The sequence below is a fragment of the Pagrus major genome, chromosome 13, assembly GCF_040436345.1.
Source record: "Pagrus major chromosome 13, Pma_NU_1.0".
Classification (NCBI taxonomy): Eukaryota; Metazoa; Chordata; class Actinopteri; order Spariformes; family Sparidae; genus Pagrus; species Pagrus major.
The window spans coordinates 4444152-4468881 of record NC_133227.1 but is presented as its reverse complement, the minus strand read 5'-3'; the positions used below and the strand labels follow the sequence as shown (position 1 = coordinate 4468881).

General features: G+C 41.4%; 1 protein-coding gene across 2 annotated transcripts; it reads right to left on the bottom strand.

Moving 5' to 3' along the window:
- Positions 1-623: 623 nt before the first annotated feature.
- On the bottom strand, positions 624-24552 carry thoc2 (THO complex 2). Of its 2 annotated transcripts, XM_073478799.1 has the most exons (39): positions 24460-24552; positions 22268-22323; positions 21331-21422; positions 20813-20864; positions 20616-20686; positions 20201-20322; positions 19967-20100; positions 19367-19527; positions 18468-18560; positions 18106-18261; positions 17279-17451; positions 16895-17090; positions 16765-16803; positions 16478-16608; positions 15398-15499; positions 14326-14410; positions 13553-13646; positions 13365-13445; positions 13139-13235; positions 12858-12975; positions 12569-12748; positions 12303-12467; positions 11743-12018; positions 11368-11509; positions 10936-11093; positions 10394-10522; positions 10156-10287; positions 9883-10067; positions 9128-9303; positions 8645-8747; positions 8104-8489; positions 7898-7956; positions 6341-6376; positions 3416-3547; positions 3110-3176; positions 2875-3020; positions 2641-2717; positions 1582-1628; positions 624-1489 (listed from the first exon to the last, which is right to left on the bottom strand). In XM_073478799.1, the coding sequence occupies exons 1-38, from the start codon at positions 24522-24524 to the stop codon at positions 1601-1603; spliced, it is 4695 nt and encodes a 1564-aa protein (XP_073334900.1). In that variant the 5' UTR covers positions 24525-24552; the 3' UTR covers positions 624-1489; positions 1582-1600. The 2 variants fall into 2 exon arrangements, 1 of the variants encoding a protein (XP_073334900.1); XR_012179937.1 differs by lacking the exons at positions 624-1489; positions 1582-1628; positions 2641-2717; positions 2875-3020; positions 3110-3176 and having other exon boundaries at positions 3496-3547; positions 6857-7956.
- Between the last annotated feature and the right edge of the window lie 178 nt (positions 24553-24730).

Genomic DNA, 24730 nt, shown 5'->3' with positions numbered 1-24730 from the left:
AGAGTGAGGTTTTAACTGATCTACAATCTTCTGTAGAACTGAATCAACTGTTTTCAATGGATGATCTGTAAATGTGTATTTGTAAATGTGCTTTGACAGTGTGCAATCACTCCAGAGGCTACAGATGAAACAGATATCTGAATATTTTTCTTATTCTAATATCTAACTTGTATCTTTTCTATACTTTGCATAAATTAGTTTCCATACATGAGGAGTAAATAACTTTAATAACTTTACGGACTGAAAAAGGGAAAAACTTATCGGAATCTTTATTCCCAGCATGCACTAACTATGTTTGCCTATAGACATTTTACATCTGAACACGGTGCTGACTACAAGAAGTAAAAGTAGATGATTAGTCTGTAAATTTCAATTCTATAAAAAGTTATAGTCAAATGTCAAGGTAGGCCTGTAAGACTCATCTGTGTTCTGGCTCAACAGGTTACACTAAACTAAACAAATTGTGAATTGACGAGAGAGTTCAAACTGTTTGTTTCTACCATCAAACTGTTTCTGCGATACAAACAGTAAAATTCAAACCCAGTTTCTGCAGCCGCAGAGGATAATCAGCTTCCTGACTGAGAAGGAAAGAAAAGAAAGAAAGGTAACAGATAACACAGAAGTGACACACTAGGAAAACTATGATTTATTGGTTTTTGTTTTTTTAAAAAAAGCTTACACTCATTGAGTACAGCAGATAAAATCTCCAAAAGTCATTTTTCGAAACAGTTGTATTTGGAGTACAGAGCTTCAGAATTTTTTTTTTACCGATTTTTCTTTACAATTCTACATTTGAATCAAGGTCGAACTGGTATTTTTATAAATTATGTAAAAACCTGATTAACACAAAATCACAGGAGGACTGTAAGGGACATCAAAAAAAGAAAAAAGAAATAACATGATGTGAATTTCATGTTACTCTCTTTATTATTGTACACAATATACAAACTGGTCCTTTGTATCATTTTCCTCACTTACGCCTAACTGTCTTACTCGGATTAAAAGGTGGAGATAAATAAATAAAAGGTATCTAAGTATCTCAAAAACGATATGAGGTAAATGAGCATGGAAAGCATGTTAACTCCAATAAAACGAGCAAAGAGCAAAGCCTGTGACAACATACAAAAGAGGGAGAAAGAAATTCAAGCATGAGTTAATTGAATCGATGACCAGACGCTACCAAGAGACCATTTCATACAGTAACTAGTTTTCCAATTAGAATGATGACAATGTGATCAGAGCACCACACTGTGCCCCCCAGACCGAAGAATAAAAAAGAAACAATAACAAAACAGATCTCAGCTGGCTTGCTGTATACTGAAACGGAAAAATAATGAGGTGATCTGTGAATCGAGATAACTACAGCTAACAACACTTGGGAGGGGAGTTTACAGCAAAACAACACAGGCAGAAATGAGAGTACGAGTTAACAACATAGTACAGGTGGAGTTGCAGATGTCTTGCAGATAAAAACACAGCTTCTCCAGTTCTACAGAGAGGACGAGAGAAAATACATGAAATACTGAACACATACAGCACATGGATCGAGAGTGGTTTACACAGAAGCTGAATGTGTCTTACCTTCACCGGTTAGTGCACATTATCTGTGCTTGTCAGAGGATTTATGAGTATGATTGTTAAGGGAAGTGGTAAATTAAACTGACTGAAACATGTAATGGATTATTGATTGTCAGAAACGTCTTGTTTTCTCGCAGAAGAGACGAGCTCTGAAGCATCTGGGCTGCTTCTGTGCTATTAAAAGGGCGTGATCCAGCACAGTGCAACGTGATGTAGATCAGGACCCCCAGAAAATAATCCGCCTGATTTCCATGACAGGAAATGAAAACTTCATTAGCTGCACTTTCTGAAGACAGAAATGAGCGTACAGTGAGATGCTCAAATTAGAAAAAATTCAATGGTTATAAGCTGATGATTAGGGAACTAATTATGTTTACAAGCAGGTCTTTGTGGCCGGCCTGTCAGTGCAGTACAGCATCTACTGCAATTTGGAACATTATTGCATCTGAGAGCGTTTATTGACACATAACAGATACAAATAGAGGCAATTATCTCATAATGGTCAAAGGGAAGCAAATGTATTGCAGTGAGTGGCTGAGACACTGGTGCACAACTGGACAACATTTACTTTAAACATGAGTTCATTCCTCCAAAACTCACTAAATTTACATGCACATTAATATTCCTTTGTTTTTTTTACTTCACCACTGGTCATGTGAGCAACATATCTAATTTGGATATTAAGAATGATTATGAATGTGTGTCTCGATCAGGGTTTTACTGCAGTTTGTGACAAACGGGCTCCTGCCGGTTAATGGTCTGCTCAGTGTTGCCTTGACAACAGTTTGCAAAGCCGGGGTAGACGTGATAGTCCCAAAGAAAAGCATACAGAAGAAACATCCAAGTCTTCGTTATATTTAAAAGTAGGTCTGACAACCATTTTTTTTTATATATGCACAAATATGGCAAAAGACTAAGAATATTTTGTGCGTGTAAACGTAGTCATTGACAACCACACATCTGGCCAAAACAGGCAACCCCACACCTCTAAATATGAAAACACTCACATTAAACAGCAGAAAACAGCCAGAGTTATGATTCAGAAGTCATGTTTAAGGATATTGCTTTTTCTCTTCCTTTCCTCCGCTGCTATCCCTCTTCTCTTTCTTTTCAGATTTCTCTTTGTCGTGTCTGGACTCCTGCAACACAACAACACAATAGACATATGAGTTAAAACAGCAGCTGTATTGAAAATAAAGCTTTATCTGTACATGAAAACGTGCTTTAACTGAAAAAGTTTCTTCAATCAGGTACTAGAGTGTGTGACACTGGTACAGGATGACAAACTGAGCTGACCTTTTTGCCTCCAGAGGACGTCCGCTCAGGTTTCACAGACTCAGCCTTCTCTTTACTGGAAGATTTGGATCTTTTGCTCTTCTCTTTTTCAGCTGAAAGCGGGGAGTCACAGGAAGGACTTGTGCTCTTGCTGTTTTTAGAGGAATCTGAGGAGAGAGAAAATTTAGTTTAGCTCTTTGTTGCACTTTGCTTGCTAGGTGAATGTCTCCTTTTGATTTGTCTGGAAAACACATACTGGTTCCATTCTCGTCCTTTTTACGTTTGGACTCTTGGCTCGTCTCACGGTCATTGACAGCATGGTCCTAAGAGAGAAGCAACAGGACATACAGTACGTTAATGGTAGTAATTATAAATCCTCTAGCCAAAAGATGTTAGTCATGTATTTAGAAACAATAACTTCCATCTATAGCTTGTTGATCCTCCTAGTCCCACTAATATGAACACTGGCAAAGTTTAGAATAAAGGAAAAAACTTGGATGGACGAGTATGACCTTTCCAAAAACCCATTTCACAAAGTGCAGAGATCTTGTTAAATACTGACTCTTTTCCTCTCTTTCCGATCCTTTTCTTCCTTCTTCTCTTTGGATCGGCCTTGTGTGTTGTCTGAATCTTTCTTCTCCGTCTCCCTCTCTCTGCTCTTGGACCGGGCTACTGAATTGTAGTTGGCGTGGTGCTGCGAAGACAATTATACATGAACAGAGCAAGAAAAACAAAATATGTTTACGTTGTCAGGAGTGTGGTTATATTGAGTGTTGAAATCACGACAGATTTAAGGGCCCGGACACACCAGGCAGACAAAAAGCAGAGCTGCCGACTGGGCCCGACGGTGAGAGAAAGTGCTCCGATTGGCTGCTCAGCTGAGCGAATCAGTCCACGAGAAGAGAAACGTTAACAGAGGGAAAGTCCCTTGAGCTTGACGCTTAAGTATTCATTATTTCATCTATTAAGGGTTTCTCCTTATATCCCGCTCGTGGCTCTTCGCCAGTGCCATCTGCAGCTTTTTAAATCAGACATATTCTCAGTTAGAAGCTATATTAATAAAAGTGGTGTAAAATTGGTCAGCAAACATTGCTTTATCATACCAACGGTTTGTATGTGCCGTTTTCAAGTTTTCCTTTGTTGAATGACATATACAGACTACTGCTACCTCGTGGTATTGAGAGGTATTTTCTCTCACCCAGGCGCAAAATGTATGAGCTAGATGGCCGTCAGTGTGTTCAAGTGCAGCTGTCTGGCCAAGACACAGGCGACGTGAGGAGACTCAACAATCAAGCTTTCGTGGCCTCTGGTTATTTGATGTCGGTTTGGTGCGTCTGGGCCCTAAGTTGTTCTGTTACACATAAATAAACCACATCAGTAACAAAACAAGGGCGAGACGGGGAGTTCTGCAACCAGTATTGATCAAGCTGATTGATTGTGGTCAGAATTTCATGAATTACATCACTGCAGGGGCAGTGCTGTTTGACAAAAAACCTGACACAAATACAGGATGAAACTTTGCTGCAACACTCACTGCAGTTATCTATCCAAACTAACATGATTTTAACAATTATTACAACATGTTGTGAAGTCCAGTAGTCCTAATGGTACTGGAAGATTAGTGGTATCTCCAAGTTAAAGCAGGAATAAACAGTAAAAAAGGTAATAAATCATCTACTGACAGCTAAATCTAGAACTCATGGCTCAAGATGAAAAACAACTGGAACTATTATTTAACAGTTTTCCATAATCTGTTATACACTATGTCAACAGTGTGGGCAACACTTCAGCTTATATCCCCTTATTGAGCATTTATAAACATGATTTAAAAATAGCTTAAAAGAAACTATAATGCAGCTGGAAGAATTTGCCATCACCTCCAACTCCTATTCAAACGGTTAATAAATGACAAAGTTTTTAAAAAATTGTGCTAACATAAAATTTGTTTTCATCACTCACACAGGGACTTAAAGTAAAGTGTTACCCAACACTACATATACAGTATAAGAACAGTGTAATATATTGATGTGGGAGTAAATGTTTCTATATTCTGAAGATGAACATGATTCTCAGCAGGCACATGCTGATCAGTGACTGATGTTTTTCAAAATAACAGAGAGCATTCAGTGAAACATTTGAGTCACATTTTCAGAGTTACCCCAACAGTGTTTACAGTATACAACCTGCTACGACTTCATATTTCATTGTTTCATATCAGTGACTCACAGAGACAGTGATCGACAGACAGAAGTGCAGGGTGCAGATGATACAAACATATCCACATAGACACAAGCCTAGAGTAGCTGCCTCTATTAAATATTAGCTTGCAGGTGAAAACGCCAATTACTGCAATTACTTTCTTCTACTTGTGCTTCATTTCAGTCAATTAAAGCTCTGGTTGGTAAGATATACTAGAAGCATTTTTTGTTATATTTCCAGGAATTCTCTTAAGATCTTGACAGCAAGCAATAAATCAAATGTGGTGACAAATAAAAGAAAAAAGAAAATTCCAGTATGTGCAGCTGTCGTGGCCTCTGATAAACCCAAGTGACCGAGAGGCTCCCTTGTCTCTCTCTGCCAGGGCTGGGTGGCATATTGAGCCCAAGATATGTTCACAACAGCAATTTTTGAGTCGATTATTAAGTATTCATTAGACTAAACAAGCTAAGAGAGCTTATTGAACACAGCGACCCAGCCGTTAACACATCTTCCTGCTGGCCAGTTAGTGTCTGTGTAGGCAGGCAGCTTAGGTTGGACAATTTCAGAGTTTAACATGCTCTTGCTGATTTCTCCAATCTTACCAACTCCAGCTTTAAATTGTGAATTATTTCACTTTTTTCCAATCGGTGTCAAAAACCATAAATACACCTAATGTGATTCAATATTGAGACAAACAAAACGTGATGAGACCCACAACGTGATGATTTTTGTTGTCCACAATGAATCTGTGTCAGCAAGTTACTAACTCAGAGGACAGAGCTTTAGTTTTTCTTGGAAAGACGAACATCGAACCTAAACTAGTGTGTATTTTCTATATTAGAGTTTGGTCAACTGACTGTGTGTAATGTGTTGCTTGTAGTGAGGAAGCCATAGAGATTTTAACATGACCACAGTTCTATGGAGCCTTTTAGCTCATCTTAAAATTACACATACAATTACACACACATTAACTATTGTTCGTATATTTGTCTCCCTGTCTGCTGAATTTGTAAACAAGTTATTGTTTGCTAACAGGTTTTTGAAGGTGATGTATGTGAGATGTGGTGTTTTTCAGCTTCTTCCACTGCCTTCATGTGGGCAAAAAATATCGACTGATGCAGCTTGAAGGGTCGACTTTGGTAAAAGTGAAACATGAATCAATCCACTTGTGCAAAAAATGGACAGATGGAGAAAATCACAGACATGTAAAATGAGTTATTTCTTGTCAGCAGCTGTACACACAACAGATAATCTGTGAGAAGATACAAGTAGCAGAGTCAGTTCAAACCTTGGATGTGGACTCCTTGGGTTCGTTGTTATTGTCCTGTAGGGATGAATGGAGATGACAGATGAGCTGGGAGGGGGTGGGGGTTGGGAGGAGGTTGTCAGACAGCAGTAGAGAGTTGGAAGAAGGGGTGGGGGAGTTGGGGGAGCTGGGGCTGGCCAGACCAACAGCATACTTCTCCCTTGACCTCTGACCTTCAAGGACTAAGGCTTTGACAAGGTTATTACATAGAGGAGAGTTCATAAACTCAACATCTGGAATGTCAATACTAAGAATAGAAAAACCCTGAGCATATATGAAATTACTGCTAGTCATAGAACTACAGACATGTCTGCAATATCAGGCAGCATAATATAAAAGTTCTACAGCGCAGCTGGTATTCAATACATCTAAAGTGCAAGTGCTTTGTGTGTGTGTGTGTGTGTGTGTGTGTGTGTGTGCCTGTGTGTGCAAAACAAATCACTCAAATCTTGTGTACTTGACTGCATCCCTACATAGGTAACTGTTGCTGTCACTTACAGTTCAGGAATGGATAAGACACAGGGAGCCTATTTCTCTGGTGGAAGGGTAAAATAAAGACCTATCACAAGCTTCCAGTTGTTTGGGCAACGCTCCAGACGATTCAGGCTTCGCCCACTCTTTCCCTCCCTCTCTCTCTTTGTAGGGGCAGGCTTATTTTCCTCTGCATTTTTGGCTGATTCAAAACTGCGACATTCATTTTCTCCGTTGATCTCAGTTGCTGGTGGTGCTGATCTCTCATTGAATGCTTGCCAGGAGGTAGTACGACTGTTGATGCTGATGGCTGGTAGTTGTGGGGACAGCGTTGACGGGGCTGGCAGGACTGACTGGACACGTGTCTTGTGACGTGAAGGTTTGCATGCAGGCCGTTTTAACAAACGGAGATAGAAGGGGGGGCTGATGACTCAGCCGCAGCAGAGATGTGCTCCTACAGAGGAGGGGTTGCTGGACACCATCCGACTCTGCGCTGGTTCCGGGCACGTTGAGGGCAGAGTAAAATACTTTAAATCTTTAACCAGGAATTCTTCTCAGCTTGCAAAAACAGGGAAAATAATCTTGGGCAAGTAGTGAAACACTGCTCTTGGTGTTAAAAAAAAAAAAAAAAAATCTTTGCCATTGGAAAATGCGAAAGCTCTTGATCTGGCAAGCCATTTTACTTCAGGTGGATATAATTCTCAAAAAGCAAAAAAAATCCACACGGAATATAGAAATGCTTAAAAAATTTCTTTCTCCAAGGCACACTGACTGCTTTCATTAATATGAAAATAGATAAATATTTCAATATGAAAATACTCAATATATACAATAATTTCTTGGCTAAGTCCTTGAGGGGGTTTTCTCCCAATTCTGCAAAATATTATGCTGATGTCCATGGAATGCTTTCCAACTCCCATGGATTCGGTAGGGCTTTCCAGATGTCATGCATGCGCATGTACGACAACTCTCCTTGGTGATCTTCGGGGCTGCTGGAATGTGCAACGGCAGGGAACGCTCCGGCAGATAGAGAAGAAACGGGCACAGCCTTCCTCAAGCCATACTAACCTTAACAGACGAGGAGTGGGACGGAGAAGAGTGACTGTCGAGCTTTCGTCTTTTGTGATCTGTAAGGACAGGAAAAGGGAAATGTGTGTTGAATTGAGCTGCAGCATTCAACCTTACAGAAAAGCTTCGATGTAAATGTTTCTATACTTTTAATGAGCCGTGTGGAGAACACTGCAGTGTAACAGACAACCAGAAAGGCTCCTTACCCCTCTCAGATTCGGCTGACTCCGATCTGGGAACTGGTGACTTGAGGGACCCGGCCACAGCGCTCCTGTCTCCTTTCTCCTTGCTCTTGGACTCCTTGATGGCATCGCGCTCCCTGGATGGCTCTACAGGCTCCCCGTTGCCGGCTTTGGCCTTGTCGTCTTTGCTGCTCTTCTCCTCGGCCTTCGCTTTCTCCCTGTCTGCCTTGGGGGTCTTCTCCTTACCCTCGCGTGCCGCCCGCTCCTCCTTCCCTGCTCTCTCGTCTCTCTGCTTCTCTCGGCGGTTCTCCGCCTTTGTCTCAGGAGTGCTGCCTGGTGTCTTTTCCTTCTTCTCCTTTTTCTCCTTCCCGCTCTTCTCCTTATCGTCCCGGTCTTTTACAGCTTTGGTGCTACAAAAGAGATGCATTTTTTCTTTTTTAAAACTCTGACCTATTATATCATAAGACTTACAGACAGTTGGACACAATATTGTTACTCATGGTGAGTTCTGAAGCTTTGTTTGAGATACCAAACTTTCTGTCATAGCAGCTCTCGAGATGCCTACCTGTTGAGGGCACCGTTCCCATTGCTGGTGGTCACTTTGGCCGCTGCACTGTTGGCTTTGTTCACTGGCTTTGTGGTCCCCTGAGATTTATCTTTGCCCCGATCTGCATAAAAAAAAAACAAGCAGAGGATTTATTAACATTACTCACATGCATTTTATGAACTGTGGTGTCGCTGAAGAGTTGTATTTAAGAATCACAATGTTTAATGACAATCAACTGATCATTTATATTTTTGTTGCTCTGTTTCTCTGAAACCAAACACCATCATCAGGGGGAAAATATTGCAGAGACACTTTTATATTTACAAAATGTAATGAAAGAAAATCTGTGACAGAGTGATTCAGCAATGGCACTTCAGATGAAACTAAGATCAAGGCTAAATCTAATACAGTACAATAATGTAGCTGGTTCCTTACTTATGAATGAATAAAATACTCCAGCATTGCATTTAAAACAGCCTTGCTGTGATCCGAACCACTCACCGCCATCCTCTGATGTCCCCTCATCCGTCTTGCTCGTGCTGGTAGCAGGCTTGCCTGTGCTGCCGGGGCCGTTCTGTTGACTGGCAGGGGTGGCACTGCGCGCTGGCTGCTCTTTGTGGTGAAACTCATTCTCAGGGACCATGTGCACCTTCTGGCTTTTCAACCGACCTGAATAACTGTAAGACGCATAAAGAGTTTGCACAGGGCAAGAGACAAAAAAAATCGCAAGAACTTCTGAGTGTCACACAGTGTAAACAGAAAGTAACCAACTTTCCCTGCAATTACAAAACCGCTGCATACTTGGCGATAAATAAACGCAAGCATGGGCACTTGTAAGTGTTGATAAGTAAGTACAGACTTCGCTAAGAATGGATTTTGATTCAAGTCAATTGTTACCGCCTGAAGAAGAAAAACAAACTGTCTTGCATTTCCACTCTAGACTGAAAAATACGGTGCATTGACCATCTTGCAAATTGTTACAACCTGTCTAACCATCCCCTTTCACAACAAAGCTTAAACAACTGGGTTATTGACACCACAGCAGATATCAAGAAGACGACATACTTTATAAATTCCCTTATTTAAAAAATACAATAAAAAATGTTTTTATAAATTAAAAAACTATATAACGGGGGCTACACTACTCTTTTCTCAGGACCCATCTTCTCACGTTTCCATTTTATTACCACACTTCATATAATACATGTCAACTGTATGCTCCACAGAGAGCTGTACAGCACACAATGCTGTGTTACCCCATTGCTAAGGCATAGAGGTCTGGCCTCTTGTCCTTCTCCTCGAGGCAGATCTTGTGGACACGGCACTCCAGCGCTTGGCCCAGGTTCAGGACCTTGGGGTAGCAGGGCAGGATCTTGGTGAGTACTATAAGAATATTCCGGATGTGGGTGTAATCTCCTGTCTCCAGACAGTGAACCGAAGCCTGGATAGAGCAGAGTTCGAGGACATGATCAGACAGGTTCACACCATCCATGGAGCTTGATGACAAATGATGAAGAAGGGCAGCTCACTTTAGTCAGCATGTAGTGCCACTTGTGCACCACATGCCTGAAGTTCTCATAATCTAGCTGATCCGCTTTGTTCCCTCCATCAAAGCCTGTGGCTCTGAAGATGGTCAGGAAGCCAGGGTAATTAACACACTCCTACAACCACACAAAAAGAAGAGATGGGTTTAATCGCCACTCATCTTATGTCAAGATGCTTCAAATAAATAAATGTAAATGGGGAAGAGAAAGCAAAAGTAGACACCTTCTCATAGATTGCACGGTCGCTATGCCAACGGGTCACAGTCTCCAGCATGCAGCAGAGGAAACGTCCATAGCGGTGAGACTCATTCTCCGTACAGCTGGCCACAGTGTAAATGATAGCAGAGAACACCTGCAGAGTGACACAATGATTCAAATGACGTGTGTGGAAAAAGCTACACAGTGCAAGAATCTTTCCAGATGGTATGTCAAAGCTTTGATGCTAATTAACTCAGAGCTGCACTTGAATGGAATCTGACTCAATTTGACAAAAATTGTCTTAATTGTCTGGAAGTTATTAAACATCCTTTTAAAGCTTTAACTTGATGGTGCACGTGGATTTTGACACTCACATTTAATCTTGAGTGTAATTCTAATGAATAGTTTCACTACCGTTTTGCTGACTGGGCCAAAGTAGAGCATTCGTTAACCACATTACTAATGCTAATTATTTTTCTTCGAAGGCACATTGTAGCTTTAAGAAGATTGCTATAAAAATGCAGTCTGATTAATTACCATCATTTCAAGTATATACGAATGTCTTACCCTGTCGTAGCACAGGAGGGTGCAGAAGTTGGGTGTTTTCTGCTGGTGGACCAGCTCAACAAAGCGGGCACAGTACACAGCGTCGATAGAGGAGAAGATGCAGCGAGGGAACAGACAGAGCTGCAGGAACTTTGTTATGGTCTCGTTCTTTGTGGATTCTGTTAGTAAACATTAAAAGTTGTGTTAGTAATGTAAACATATAGGAAATAACATTAAAATGACCTCAAATATTGACGCTGTGATCAGTCATATTGTGTCTACATGGAGTTAAAACTAAATGTGTCTTGTTCATCCAGCCTTCATTCATGTTCCTTATATCATTTGGGAGAAACATTTTTTTGTCTATATGCATTCGAGTTTTTAAAGATCAGTCACACTAAAATAGATGCACTGTTTTCTTCTTCTCCTTCTTCTTCTTCTTAGGATACTTACTTGCCAACAACCAGTTGTCTTTCTCCAGTTTGAGGCGGTGGAGAACCCTTTGGACGTGCTCCAGCTGCTTCTTTTCCTCCTCCTGCAGTTTTTCCTGCAGGGCAGTGCAGCGTTCCTTCTCTTTCTTTTTCTTGTTCAAGGGCTACATTGAAAGGAAACCACAAAAATATTCACACCACTGAAGACGCACAACACTGGCAGCTTAGTTTAGCATAGAGCCGAGCACTTCTTTGCATTAGCTGCATCTTGTGAACTGTACAGGGACACTACAGCCACAGTTATTGTAGGCCACACTAAACAAATGCTTTAGTTAAGTGTAAAATGTAAAAATGGCCACGAGTGTTGTTTAGCAATAGCTGTGGTCCATCTACTCACTATCTCCGGGTTCTCCTCGATGGCTTTGATCTGGACCTTGAGCTTGTTGACCTCACGTTCGTAGGCCGAATGTGGAACGGCCAGGTCGTACATGGTGAGCGACCAGAAGGTGGCGTAGAATTGAGGGCGAAGGTCGTCCCAAACCCTAGCCGGATGGAGGGACACCACAGCCTCGTGCACTGGCGTCATCACCTGTTCGCAGGCTGCCACATACTTGTGTACCTTCTGCTGCTGCTTGTTGCCTTTCTCTGCTTTCTTCAGCTCATCATACTTAGACTGTGAGGAGAAAGCATTAGGGGCTCCAGTATATCCAAATTAAAACAGTTTATTCATTCTACCCAACAGTTTGTTGTCTTGATTTTAAAATGTCTTTGTGGTTAAATACATACACATACAATACAGGAAAATTATACAAATGGCACAAACAGTAAAACAATAGAAAAAGAAAAAATGCAGGTTGAGAGAGGCAACAATTAAGTACTGAACTACTCAATGATATGGACTACAATCTCTCTTGATAACAGAATTTTGGCTTATTGCACACCGAAAAGCCAACTCACCAAAATCTGATGGGCGTACATGGGGCGAGACAGGAAGAAAGCAGCATCATGTGGTGTGTGGAACTGGTTACAAAGGATGTCAATGGAGGGGACCCGCTTGATGTAGTCTTCTGTGCTTAGGTTGGAGGCCAGAAAGCCACCAAACTGCACCAATGTGTCATGACACTGCAGGAATACAAATAATTATATCAGATAAACAAATTCAGGGATATTACTGCTGAAATAAAGTTAAGCAATAGGTTAATATATTGACGCAGAGTATGTACCTGGTCATAGAGGTGGCCAACAAGCTTGAGATGTTTCTCTCCACCTTCTAAGAAAACCACTCCATTCCGTTGCTGGGCCATTAGTAAACACAGTGGAAGGGCCAATTCATGGTCCAGCAGCACGTCCTTCAGACGTTGTGACGACTTCTTAGTGTTCCTTATCTGGCCGAAGTAGCCACCCTGTTGAGAGATGACAATGACCATCAGCTCAGGTGTAGCACTGGTCCAGGTTCAAGTTTTGCCCAAGAGACTACATTACGAAATTAAGACTGTACTTGAGTCTACGTACCTCAGCTTTGAGTTGCTCCCCTCCAGTCATGGCCTCTAACTGCTCTGAGGTCATCTCATCTGTGATCTCGATGCCAGCCATTTTCTGCACGACCTCTTTCAGTATCAACAGGTCAAAACTGCAGGGAGAGAAAGGATGTTTACAAAGGGCACATTTCATGAAGTATTTGAAAGACACATGGAGTGAAACATTGGTTTGCTTAATTCCAGAGGCCAATCCAGTGATTATATGGATTTCACCCAGTCAAACCAGTCACACCGATGTAATTTGGAACAACTCACCTCTTCCCTGCTTTTAGTTGATTGGTGACATACTGAAGAAGGCCAGCCAGCTCGATTGGGTATTTCCTGAACACGGCTCCACACAGGCTTGCCAGGCCTTGGGTGACACGCAGAGCAGGTGTAGGTTAGACACTTATTACAACATCAAACAGTTTCTCTCCTTTTGCATGCAAATGAATGATGTGACTGCCGTACAGTAACAGGCCAGTAAACTGAAGCCACATACTTTGAAGCCATGAGGAGATGGTGGTGTCGTCATGCTTCATCTTCTCTTTCTCGGGATTGGCCAGAGCCTCAATGATGCAATCTGAAGACAGAGTTAAGAGGAACAGCATAGAAACCCCAGTGCCTCCATGCAAACACACACACGTCTGTTGCTGGCTAAATAAATAAAGAGGGATCAGTGTAGGATACAGGCCAAGACATCATAGTTGAGGGATGTGAGGTATTTCAAGGAGTCCACCACTGGAACGATGAGGTTGTCGTACCATTGAATCTGAGACAGCATCTGATACACAAACAGGAAAGAGGAGGGGATGAAACATCACCAACTATAGAGGATATACAGAACATCATACCTGGCCTGATGCCTTAACTTCGTTAAGTGGCAAACAAATCAGCTCAAGTCATTCTTATTGTACATGTAAATCAACGCTTCAATATCTGCACATCAGGGGAGTGGCAGAGATGTGTGAAAATGCAGACCACTTCCATATTGTAATTGTACGTATTAAGCCAATAAAAAGAAATGCAGAATAGTAGGAAATGGTGGGTAAGAATACATTATAGCCCAGCACTTTGCTCCTGTTTAAAATGTTTCAACTGTTTCTACCGATTCATTTTATCCCAAAGGAGGAAGAATGTTATTGTTATGCTAAACTGACTGCAAATGCATCATACCAAAGTATAACAAGTGATTCTTTTTGTCAGTACGGCAGGAAAGCCGTCCCAGTTTCGTGAGGTTTTACCAAGTGGCTGTTACTTTGATTCATGAATGTGTGATTTGTAAGCAGAGCTCTAGGTGTAAACACTTCCCAGAGCAGATGCTATTAGAAGGTCAGAAAAATCAAAAGGAAAGAACAAAAAAAGGACCGGTATATGGAGTGAGCGGGGTGCTACATCCACCCTGATATCATTTAGAAATTAGACTAAAGCATAATGAAATAATCGCAGCAAAATACACTCACATAATCAAAGAGGATGGTGGGATTGCTATGGCTCAACTTGCCAATCTGCCTTCCAGATTGTTTCACATTCTCTTTGGTCAACCGCCTAGGGAGGGGAAAAAGCACAAGACAGGAAACAGTGGATTAAAAACACAAGACGATGCAAAGAGTGCTGTAAGCAAAGACTGTCACTTCTGAGAGCTTCACAGCAATTGGAAAACGCTTTTATGGTTGTCAGCTTAAGATAAAAGTAGTGTCATTGATTTCTTCAACAGCAAAACAGTGCTAGAATAATAACTCGAACAGAACAAGAACACAGCACTCCAACTCCTATTTTTTATTCGAATGCTGTCCACGTTTGACTGTCGTTTCAATACCGCTTAATGTCAAATGTCTGGTGAAAAAACAAAACATTTAGAACAAACTGCATGTTTTACCATCATATCTAGTAAATCCTACTGAGTGACATCTAATGCATATGCAAATGTGCCATGTTTAAGACATAAACCTAAACATTACACCAGAGGATATTTGCTTTGGCTTTATGAATGAATATTGGAAAACAAAGAAAAGTAATATTAGTCCGTATGTTTACTGTAAAGAGCATGAACTAACAAATGAAGTGGGTGCTCAGATTAAAGATGGCGATGACGTTCTGATGGTAGTGAACTTCTGCTGATAGTGTGGTGTGTTCAAAACCCAAGTGACTTCCCAAAGATGATGTTATGGTTGTGTGTGAAGCTGTGAAAATACACTGAAGTATGTGTTGAAAACACTAAGAAATTCACTGGCAAACTGCAAAGAGACTCAATCTTGAAATAAATGGGAAATGGCTCCCCATTTATTTAAGGTTTACTTTATCTTTTCCAAATAAAGCAACAGTCTGCAGAAAAAAAGCAGGACTGTACAGTACGAGCAGTGAGAATGAATGGCTACACATTTTAAATAACCACATACACAATGAGGAACATGCAGTCTACTGGGACACGGTACTGCGCCGGAGTTTGGACTGAAGACAGCAAAAGTCAGCCAAAAGGTAAAAAGACAGATGATTGCACAGTGACGGTACACTGGGAGCTGCAAAGTAACTTACTTCATAATGTATTTGGCTCTTTCCACAGTTTGAGCTTTGACTTTGACCAACAGTGGATGGCTCGAATAGGTCTCATTCTTCCATTGTCCATATAACCGGTACCTGAGGGACCATAGATTGAGGAAGCACATTTAAACTGCAGGTTTAGATCAGCAGCACTCAGAAACGTTAGCAGAATTATAACATAAAAAGGGCAACAAGAAAGTACAATCTAACAGCTATAAAAACCTACACACTTGGCAAAGCAAGCTTTCAGGAAACAGGTTTAACATAAACTTAACAAGTACGCTTACAAAGCCTGCAATTCAAAACAGTCCTTGAATAGTAAATCACCACCTCCTGTCCAGCATTATGTTAAACTGCTGTTGTGTGTGTGACTATTTGCCAGATAACAGCTGAGTCAGTTCCACCTTATTTACATTCAGCTATCCAGTTCAATTAAAGAAACGTCTGCTTCATAATGGTTGACTTGAAAATCAAGTAAGTAATTTGCTGTGTGTCATACTTGGAGCAGACAATGTCAAGGGGTATTTAAAAAGCCCCTTAAGATGCATCAACAAATTCAGCACAAAGAGCAACCCCACAGTACAATACCCTGACACAGCAGAGTATAAATGAACTGAGCTACTTGTGCATTTTGTACCAAATCCTTTCTTTGACAGTGTCGGCACAGATTGCTGTACAAGACAGTGAATTGCTCTACAAAGTGCTATTGTGTTCAGTAACTAAAGAAGGTGCATTATTAGCTGCGACAAACTGACACAGACAACTAAAGTAAAACAAAACCTTTGGGAGTGTGGAGTTGTCACTGCTCATCAGCAGTGTGCCAGATTATTCAAACAAAAGGCTCTAAAAATAAAACTCTGCAATTATTCAGGAGTGGAAAAGATGGTCTGTTTAACAGAAAAATGCGTTTTAAACAATCAAGCGCAGTTTGAGATTTTGTTGCTCATGTGAGATACTCTTTGCTCGCCAGCTAGTAAACACTATCCTTGAGCACTGCCTGAGGGTTTACTATCCGACAACTCAATTAAACAGTGCCACATGCAGAGTGTGTGTGTGTGTGTGTGTGTGTCTCACCTGTGCTGGTATGGAAAGAGTTTGAAGAGGCCCCACACTTCCTCAGACATGCAAGCGTTACACTCCATCAGTGAGATGGAGGGGAGTAGCACCTGGTCTGCAATGCTCAGGAAACAACTCAATAGCGTGTCCTGCAAGGAACACACAAACAACTTAAAAAGGTCCGCACAGTAACATGCGTTACAGAAATAAACTAGAAGATCCACTGAAACAAAACATGTGTTTTCACTTGTTTAAATGTTGATCTACAGAATAGTCACAGTCACAAACATTAGTTCTGTACATACCATTCTGTCTTTGACATCCGCTCTGCCATCATTTTGGTGCTAAGAGGTGAAGGACACCAAAGATGAGTCAAAATAAGATTAAGCTGTGGTGAAGATGTAGTAATATTAAAGTCACAGTTTTTTTTTGTACCTCTTTCATGAAGGCCTTGCCTAGACGCACTATCTTGGCAAAGAGGATAGGGTCATGGGAGAGGTGAGGGCCCAGGTAGCCGAGCATGCTGAACGTGTCCCTGCGTAGGTCCTCAAAGCTCTCTGCAGGCCGAGGGGCCCGCTTGTTCCTCAGTGGATGCAGAACACATCCCCTCGCTCCCTTTGGGAGGCCAGCCCTGTGAGACACAGACCACTGTGTGAATTATTTAGCCTTTGTGACTTATTTTTTTCCTTTTCACTGAACTCCTATGCTCTAAATGTTGGTAGCAAGAAGAGAAATTAAAGAAATCAGTTCAAACTGTGAAATCAGAGGTTTGTGTGCTACACATAGTGGGCAGTAAGTGAAACATGGAAAAATCAGCACCTTCTGTAAAGAGGCTCCACAGTCAGGTGCACAAGCTGGCAAAGTGCCAGTGCAATGGCCTTGTGAGAAGTAGCATAGAAGGAAGGCATTTGGTCCATAATACTCTGGGCGTGGTGCCAGTCTCCAATTCTAAGCAGCGCTTCCAACAGACCGAGCTTCTGGTTATCAGGTGGCTGCGGGTACAGAAAAGAGCAGAAACTGAGAGTTATTAAATATGCTAAAATTCATTCAGTAGAGCAGAGTACAGTGATGTATGTTTGAAATCCTATCTATATATCAACATCATGTTTTGAAGGCTAATAATAAAAGGTAAATGGGGTAAACAATGATGAAGCATCTGAGAGAAAAATTACAACGCAAGGATTCACGGGTCGTTAGAGTGCAAGTTAGTACGTTTAGGTGTCATTTTTCCATATTTTACACCTTCTCAACCTCAACACTCATCAGCCATCATCTGACAATGACTTAGCCTCTGGGGCAGGAGCCAATGTTGTGGGGTTTCCAGTGTTACCGGCAGATATCCAGATAAAGGATATCTGGGCCAAGACCTCCTCTTCCATGAGCCAGTCATTCTTACATTGCAACGTGAGACGGGAGAGTGCGAGTTGAGCAACGACAAATCTCTATTAACAGATATCTCCATATGAATGCAGGTAAAATTTAATAAAGCAAGTTAACTGATTGCAGATGGGGTCGGAGACTGCATGCAATCACAGCCCACTCCAATATGGTCAATACTACTCAGACCAATCCTCTCATCTCTCAACATTCATCCACAATGACAGCATTCTTCCACAACAGCCTTATATTTACAAATGGTTCGATACCTTCTCATTTTTCTCCTCCTCCTTTTCTTTGTCCTTCTCCTTGTCTTCATTTTTCTCTGAGGGCAACACAACCATGACCAGCTTGCGGGCAATCTGCTTAGCCTCCGAGATGTCTCGTTTGTGTTCCTCTACGATGGCGGCATCTAGTGGCATAAGCTGGAGAGGCACAAAAGTTCAGTTTTCAGTCTGGGTGCAAAATATACAGCAGAGGCTTCTTGTATTTAACACATCATAGGTTACAGCTTCTAGCTCAAGGTTTGCAAAATTCATTCACATATTCTGACTGACACGTGGAAATTGAGCAGTGATATCTTTTAATTATTGTGACAATTCGCTCAAGTCGAGCTGTTCGATTTCCTTACATGTACGTAGAGATCTTCCAGCTCTATCAGGTTGTGGTGAAGCAGAGCAGCAGCAATGTGGTAAAGTGACTTGGGGGTTTCCTCGTTAGGCTCCTGAATAAAGACACAAGAAAATAAAATCAGATCATTATCACTTAAATCAAACATAAACTGATCAGCCACAACATGAAAACTACTGAAAGTTGATGTGAGTAACATTGATCATCTTGTTACAATTCAAAGTTCTGCTGGGAATCCTTCGGTCCTGGCTTTCTTCCGGATGCCACTTGAAACACACCACCCACCCAAACACTGTTGTGGACCAAGTACACCCCCTCACACCACACCACAAAAACTGCTCAGGAACGGCTCAAGGAACACAACAAAGAGCCCGAGGCGTTGACCCCGCCTCCAAAATCCCCACATCCCAATCTGATCCAGCATCTGAGGGGTATCCCGGAACAAGTCCGATCCGTGGAGGCCCCACCCCCCAACATACAGGACCCATCGGATCCACTACACATGTCCCGGTGCCAGACACCAAAGTGCACCCCCTATGACCATGCCTCCACAGGTCAGAGATGCTTTGGCTGCACGAGGGAAACCTTAGTAGGTGGTTTTAATGTTGTGGCTGATCGCTTTAAGTGACAAATGAAATATGATGAATGCTGTAATCTTGGGATTATATTTTGGGATTGTTTGGACAGACTGCTTTCTGCAACTAAGGATACCTGGTCATTAGCTGGGAACAAAAGCTCTTACAACAAACTAGAAAATAGCTGGGAAGCATTTTCAAACATATAAACAGGCTACAACATGAATATATCCTGCGTTGGATTTACCTGCTTGTGGGTACATTTTAAATTGTCAGGCACATTTCTAGATTTCATTGCCTTTGGTAACACTCTTTAAATTCTCACCTGGTAGAATTTGAACTTAAATCCCAGGATGTGGCAAAGGGTGAGTGGCTCACACATGTAGGACTTGATGAGAGACAGGAAAAATTCATCTTGGTCAGATCGGCTCTCATACACCTCCAGGATTATGTCCAAAACACGGTTAGGATCCAGGTTGAAACATCCTGCAGGCAGGAGAAACAGGAGGACTTGTAAGAAAGAGTCACACAGGGATTTCAGAATAAAATGTAGAAGTTAAGAGACCAGAACAAACAATAAATACCAGAATAAATAAGATAAACACAAATACAATAAGCCTGAGTTCTTTAATGATTACAGTTCTGTAAGCGTCCGTCTTTGGTGTGGAGGTGTAAAAGACTACAGGTAGCATATGGTGATATACAGGTACCGGCCATGCAAAGCACTGTACACAACCTGATGTGATACAATCCCATTTGTACATCTTCAGACTCATATAATCCATTACTATCAATTTTATCAAAAGACAAGCCAAGCACGTTCAACAAGACTGTAGATGTAGGACTTGCAAGCATGTAGCTTCAAGATATCGACACAGTGGCACAACATTCAAACCAGTCGCCCTGGAACAGACTTGTTTGGTACCTATGAGGGACTTGATGCTCTCCAGGACAAGGTGGCTGGTGATGTTGCCTGAGAGGTCTTGGCCCAGCTCGGTGATTAGTTTGGCATAGCCCTCGTTCTCCTCCCTTAGCAAGTTAAACTTCTGTTGCTTGTAACTGAGAAGAAATGAAAAGATGACGCAAATATTAGATCCTGATTATGAGGCACCTTTTCTATTCATGTATGTCTACATTTCTACTAAACTACCTTACTTACAATAGTTTAGTCTTGATTTTTACAATCTTCTGATTGAACTGATGGGCTTGTTTTATAAGCCCAAGAGATTCGAGGGTTTCTGGATCCAGCCGCTCTTTCAGGATGGCCTCAGGAACAAAAAACTGAAATAAAAAATGTAATTAGTCAATTAAATCATTTTAGTAGTTAGTTAGTTCGTAGACACGGACCTCAATACCAACAGCTATTCATCTACAACAGCAAATTAACTAAAACATCAACTACACTATGACACAATTTGGACGATGCCAGTGTTTGAGTATATACAGTAACTGCGCAGCAACAGTGAGTACAAAAGAGTCAAGTTCTCATACTCTGAAAGTACAAACTCCTTCCTTTAGTCCATGCGAGAATGATACACTTCAGACAGTAAAGGTATTATTGTATCATGACCTACCAGACATGCTCCCACCAGCTGTGTGTAATGGTCACGTTTATTCTTTTCTTCCAGCGCACCAGTCTCTAAATCTGTGAAAAATATGATGTGAAAATAACAATGACATTATTATAATATAAAATACTGTATGAGAGTTCATTTAAATGCAGCACTTCAGATACAATAACTCAATGCTTAAAATAAAAACCCACATTTACCTAGTATACTGAACACATCGGCTAAAATTGATGGCATGTCATCTCGGAGTTCCTGAAAGCAAAACAAATGTTAACAACGTTTGAACTGGAACAATATCAACATCACAAGTCATCATCAAATCAAGCTCGTTACTCATAATAACAACATTATTTTTGAAGGCAATGCCTTTCAACATTTTAATAACAATGTCTGAGAGCTTATATGTCACACGATGGTCAGTCTGGGTGAACACTGAAACAAGAAGTGCCTTTACAAACAGGCTGAGTGCAAAGTCATGGCATTAAGAATAAATCAGCCGAAGCCCGGGAAGCAACAAGAACAAAATTATACAACATTCTGCATCCATAAGGTGTCAGAAAATTAAAGTAATGCAAAAAACCAAACATGAAGGAATGAATAAAGGTAATAAACAAGGAATAAAAGGGTTGCATCTTTTTAAATTCACAGCACAGACACTGCTTTGTGTTTCTATTGGTTTAACCCTCAAGTAAAAAAAACATTTTAAAAGGTTTTATACCATCATGTCCCCAAGGACGCTGGCGACAAGATCCAACTTGAGGTTCCCCTGTACAACTTGCCAGCAGAGCTCGTATAAGGCTGCTTGTATGTCTGGAGGAGTAAAAAAGACACGACACAATCATTTTAGACTGAGCTTAACCAAACATGCAGTAGGGATCAGATGAGCGTCACTAGAGCCGGGACCACTAATAGATTAATGGATAATTATCAACAATACTATGTAATGCACGTTTGTTTTCTGATAACTTATCCAAAACATTTCAGTTTGCATTCACACGTTTTGTTGTGCAACACTAAAGCCACAGTGACACCGATCAACTCATCACACCGGAGCAAACACATCGGCCTGACGGGGCGGTCTGCAAGTCACAGCTCGACTGAATGATGTTACATTATGAAGAGCTATCTGCACTGTGGCAGCGTTTCAAGAAGTTAACTTACACAATCTTTGGTGGTATTTAACCCTGCAATTAAATTATTGGAGCAGATATCGTTTGAGTGAGATTTGTTTAAGCTCTACATGTGTTTAGTTCTGGTGATAAAAGCTTTGTTGTTCCCCTCATGGCACAAAAAGCGACATGTTATAGAAGCAAATGTGAACATTTATCTGTTAAAATAAAACCTGTGAGATAGTTGATCAGTGAGTATCTCTCCCAAATTGTCAAATACTGACACCGGCCACCGACACAAAGCCCATCAGTGTTTGATGAGGCGGGAATGAGACTCAACAATGATCTTAACACCGTTACATTAATAATACGTCTCACTGCTTTTCCATCATAAACATTTCAACTGTAAATGGACTGGAGAGAGTTGCTTTCAGTTACACTGACATACACAGTGTACGACACATTTTGAAATGTTTCCTTTTCTTACATTGCTGATCAGTTCAAACTTCCTGTGATGGACGTGTGAACAACAATGGAGCGACTCACCTCTAACCTCACTTCCATGATCGGTTTTCTCTGTGAGTTCTTTGCAGAGTTGTACGCTGTGAAGTAAAAAGACAAAGTTCTGGTCAGTTTGGCTGCTTTAGCGTCTGTAGTCTGTAAAACTCACTCTAACAAAGCTTTATACAACTTTTTCACACCCATGAAAAAAATGACTTAACCACACACTAATATTTTAACATCTGGGTTACTTGTGCATTTAAAACTATGCCACCTCATACACAAAATCCCAGATAATGTGAGAAGTTTGGATTAGATAGCTCACAGGAAACTTTTCCCAATCTGGGTGTGTCAGAACTAAACTAGTTACGCCATAACTAAAAGCTGTCCTCGTTGACTGTGTGTCGCCTCAAAGTCTTCCTTTTAAACTTAAATTTGAACGCACCAACAATTACAAGCTGACCGCCTGTGCCACCGAGTCGACAAGCTCAATCGGTCAGTCGGAGATGCTCGATGTCCACAAAAATCGTTAGATGGCTTGTGCAGAAAAGACATTTCACTTGAGAAACAGTGAACGTGTTATAACAACGTGACACTTTGACTATCGGCACAAGAAAATGCCCTTTCACTTTCAGAGAAGTGTCACTGCACAGGACTGCACCCCTTAAGTGACGGGGAGGATGTCTGACTGCTGGATTTTCAACTGTGATTTGTGATTTTTTTCAGCTGGTTTGTGGAAAAGGAAAATATCCGGGGTTGTTTATTTTTTTCACTGAACATTATTGAAGCACTTGTGGCTGCTGGGTTGACTGCAGCTCTACAGCTTCATCTCAGCAGCTCAGATCACATTAAATATGAAGTGTTTGACAGTCAGTGCACAGGAGGAGGTCTGTGCCAGAGACAGAATAATATGCATCATTTACATACATATGAGCTTTTCCTCTGGAGACGTTTTGCTATTTTGCTGCAATTACTGAAACAATTTTCTAATACAGCCCCAAACACAAGCATCTCACTGCAGGCCTTACTTTAATATGCAAGGCCTACAACTACACATAGTGGCTGGTACTACGGACAAGCCTATTGTGTCTCCTGCACGTACATGATGGCTGCGAGCAAGAAAATGCCATTCAATCAGCGTTTTCCAATCTAAGAAAGATAAAAAGAGCAAACCGATTCTGCCCTAGGTTTTGGTTTCCAACTGTTGTAAGGGCGAGCTATGTAGCTGCCTCGATTAGTAGGTTTTAACGCTGTGTTGATGAAGTTGATGCTCGCTGTCCAGATATCATCGATTAGCACCGACCGTATGATTTAGTATGCAAATACAGTTTTGACTAAATTAAGCTAGCTACACTTTCAACCAGCGAACGGAGGGATGTGTGAGCGTCAACCAACTATCTCGCTAAGCGCTATCCGACAAGCTAACGTTATACTGTACGTTAACACCTCTCCTCCAGGAGGTTTCATTTCAGAAGAGCAGCTTTATCGAAGAAAAATCACTAATGTTGAAAGTCATTGTCATTTTTTTAATATATATATAATGCCAGTCCCAGGCAATTCAACGTCTAATAAGTCAGTCGACATCAAGATGCTGTAGCTAGCGTTACAGCTAACTTGCTATAACGTTGTGTCAAGACCCGTAATTTCCCTCCACTTGATTACTGTAACTGTTCACGCTGGCAGTGCAGTTCATTTTCGCCAATTGCTCATCAGTTTTATGTTGACAGATAACACTGACTAATAATCTGAATTTTAGCACCTAATTCACTTTATTTTGGACGCTGGAACGATATCGATGCAGCAGGAGAGTGAGCTACATGGACTAGCTGAAGCTAGCTTTGAAAGCCACCGTGTTTACAAACGGTCAAGTAGGAGCGTAAGCTAGCCGAATTGCTAGCTTGCAGGGAACGTTAGCCAGTTAAAGCTAGCTGGCTATATTTGAGCAACGACTGCGCTACATAGCACGGAGTAGATCGACCGCAATCAAATCCAAATGTCAACTACACGATATGCTTATTATTTTCAAACAGCGGCGTTAGCTAACGTTAGCGGGCCAACCGAAGCGATTTCTAGCTTGCTAACGTTGCCGCTTCTGTTAGCCGTAGCTAACACACTTGAAAGACTGGCCTCAAATTGCAACGCTAGCTACGTATTTTTTTATTGGTAAGCTCATATAAGCGAACAACTGATTGACCGCTATAACCTCTGACACCGTGTTGTAGTTCAAATGTACTCACAACTCGTGTTTTCCTGATTTTTCCCAGTTTTTGATCCATTCACCAGGGAGGATAAGTGTCGCCATCTTCCATACACACAGCCCGGATGTCTAAATCATCATGGCACACACAGGGTCAAATGTGGTGTTAGCTTGCTGCTGCTGCTGCTGCTGCTGCTAGCTCACAGTTGCATGGTGGGACACGGAGGTCTTTCTCTGAGGGCTTTGTTACTACGGAACTTTGTGTTCTGTCCCACGAGTGGGTCCAGATTTCTATGAAGAAGAAAAGCTGC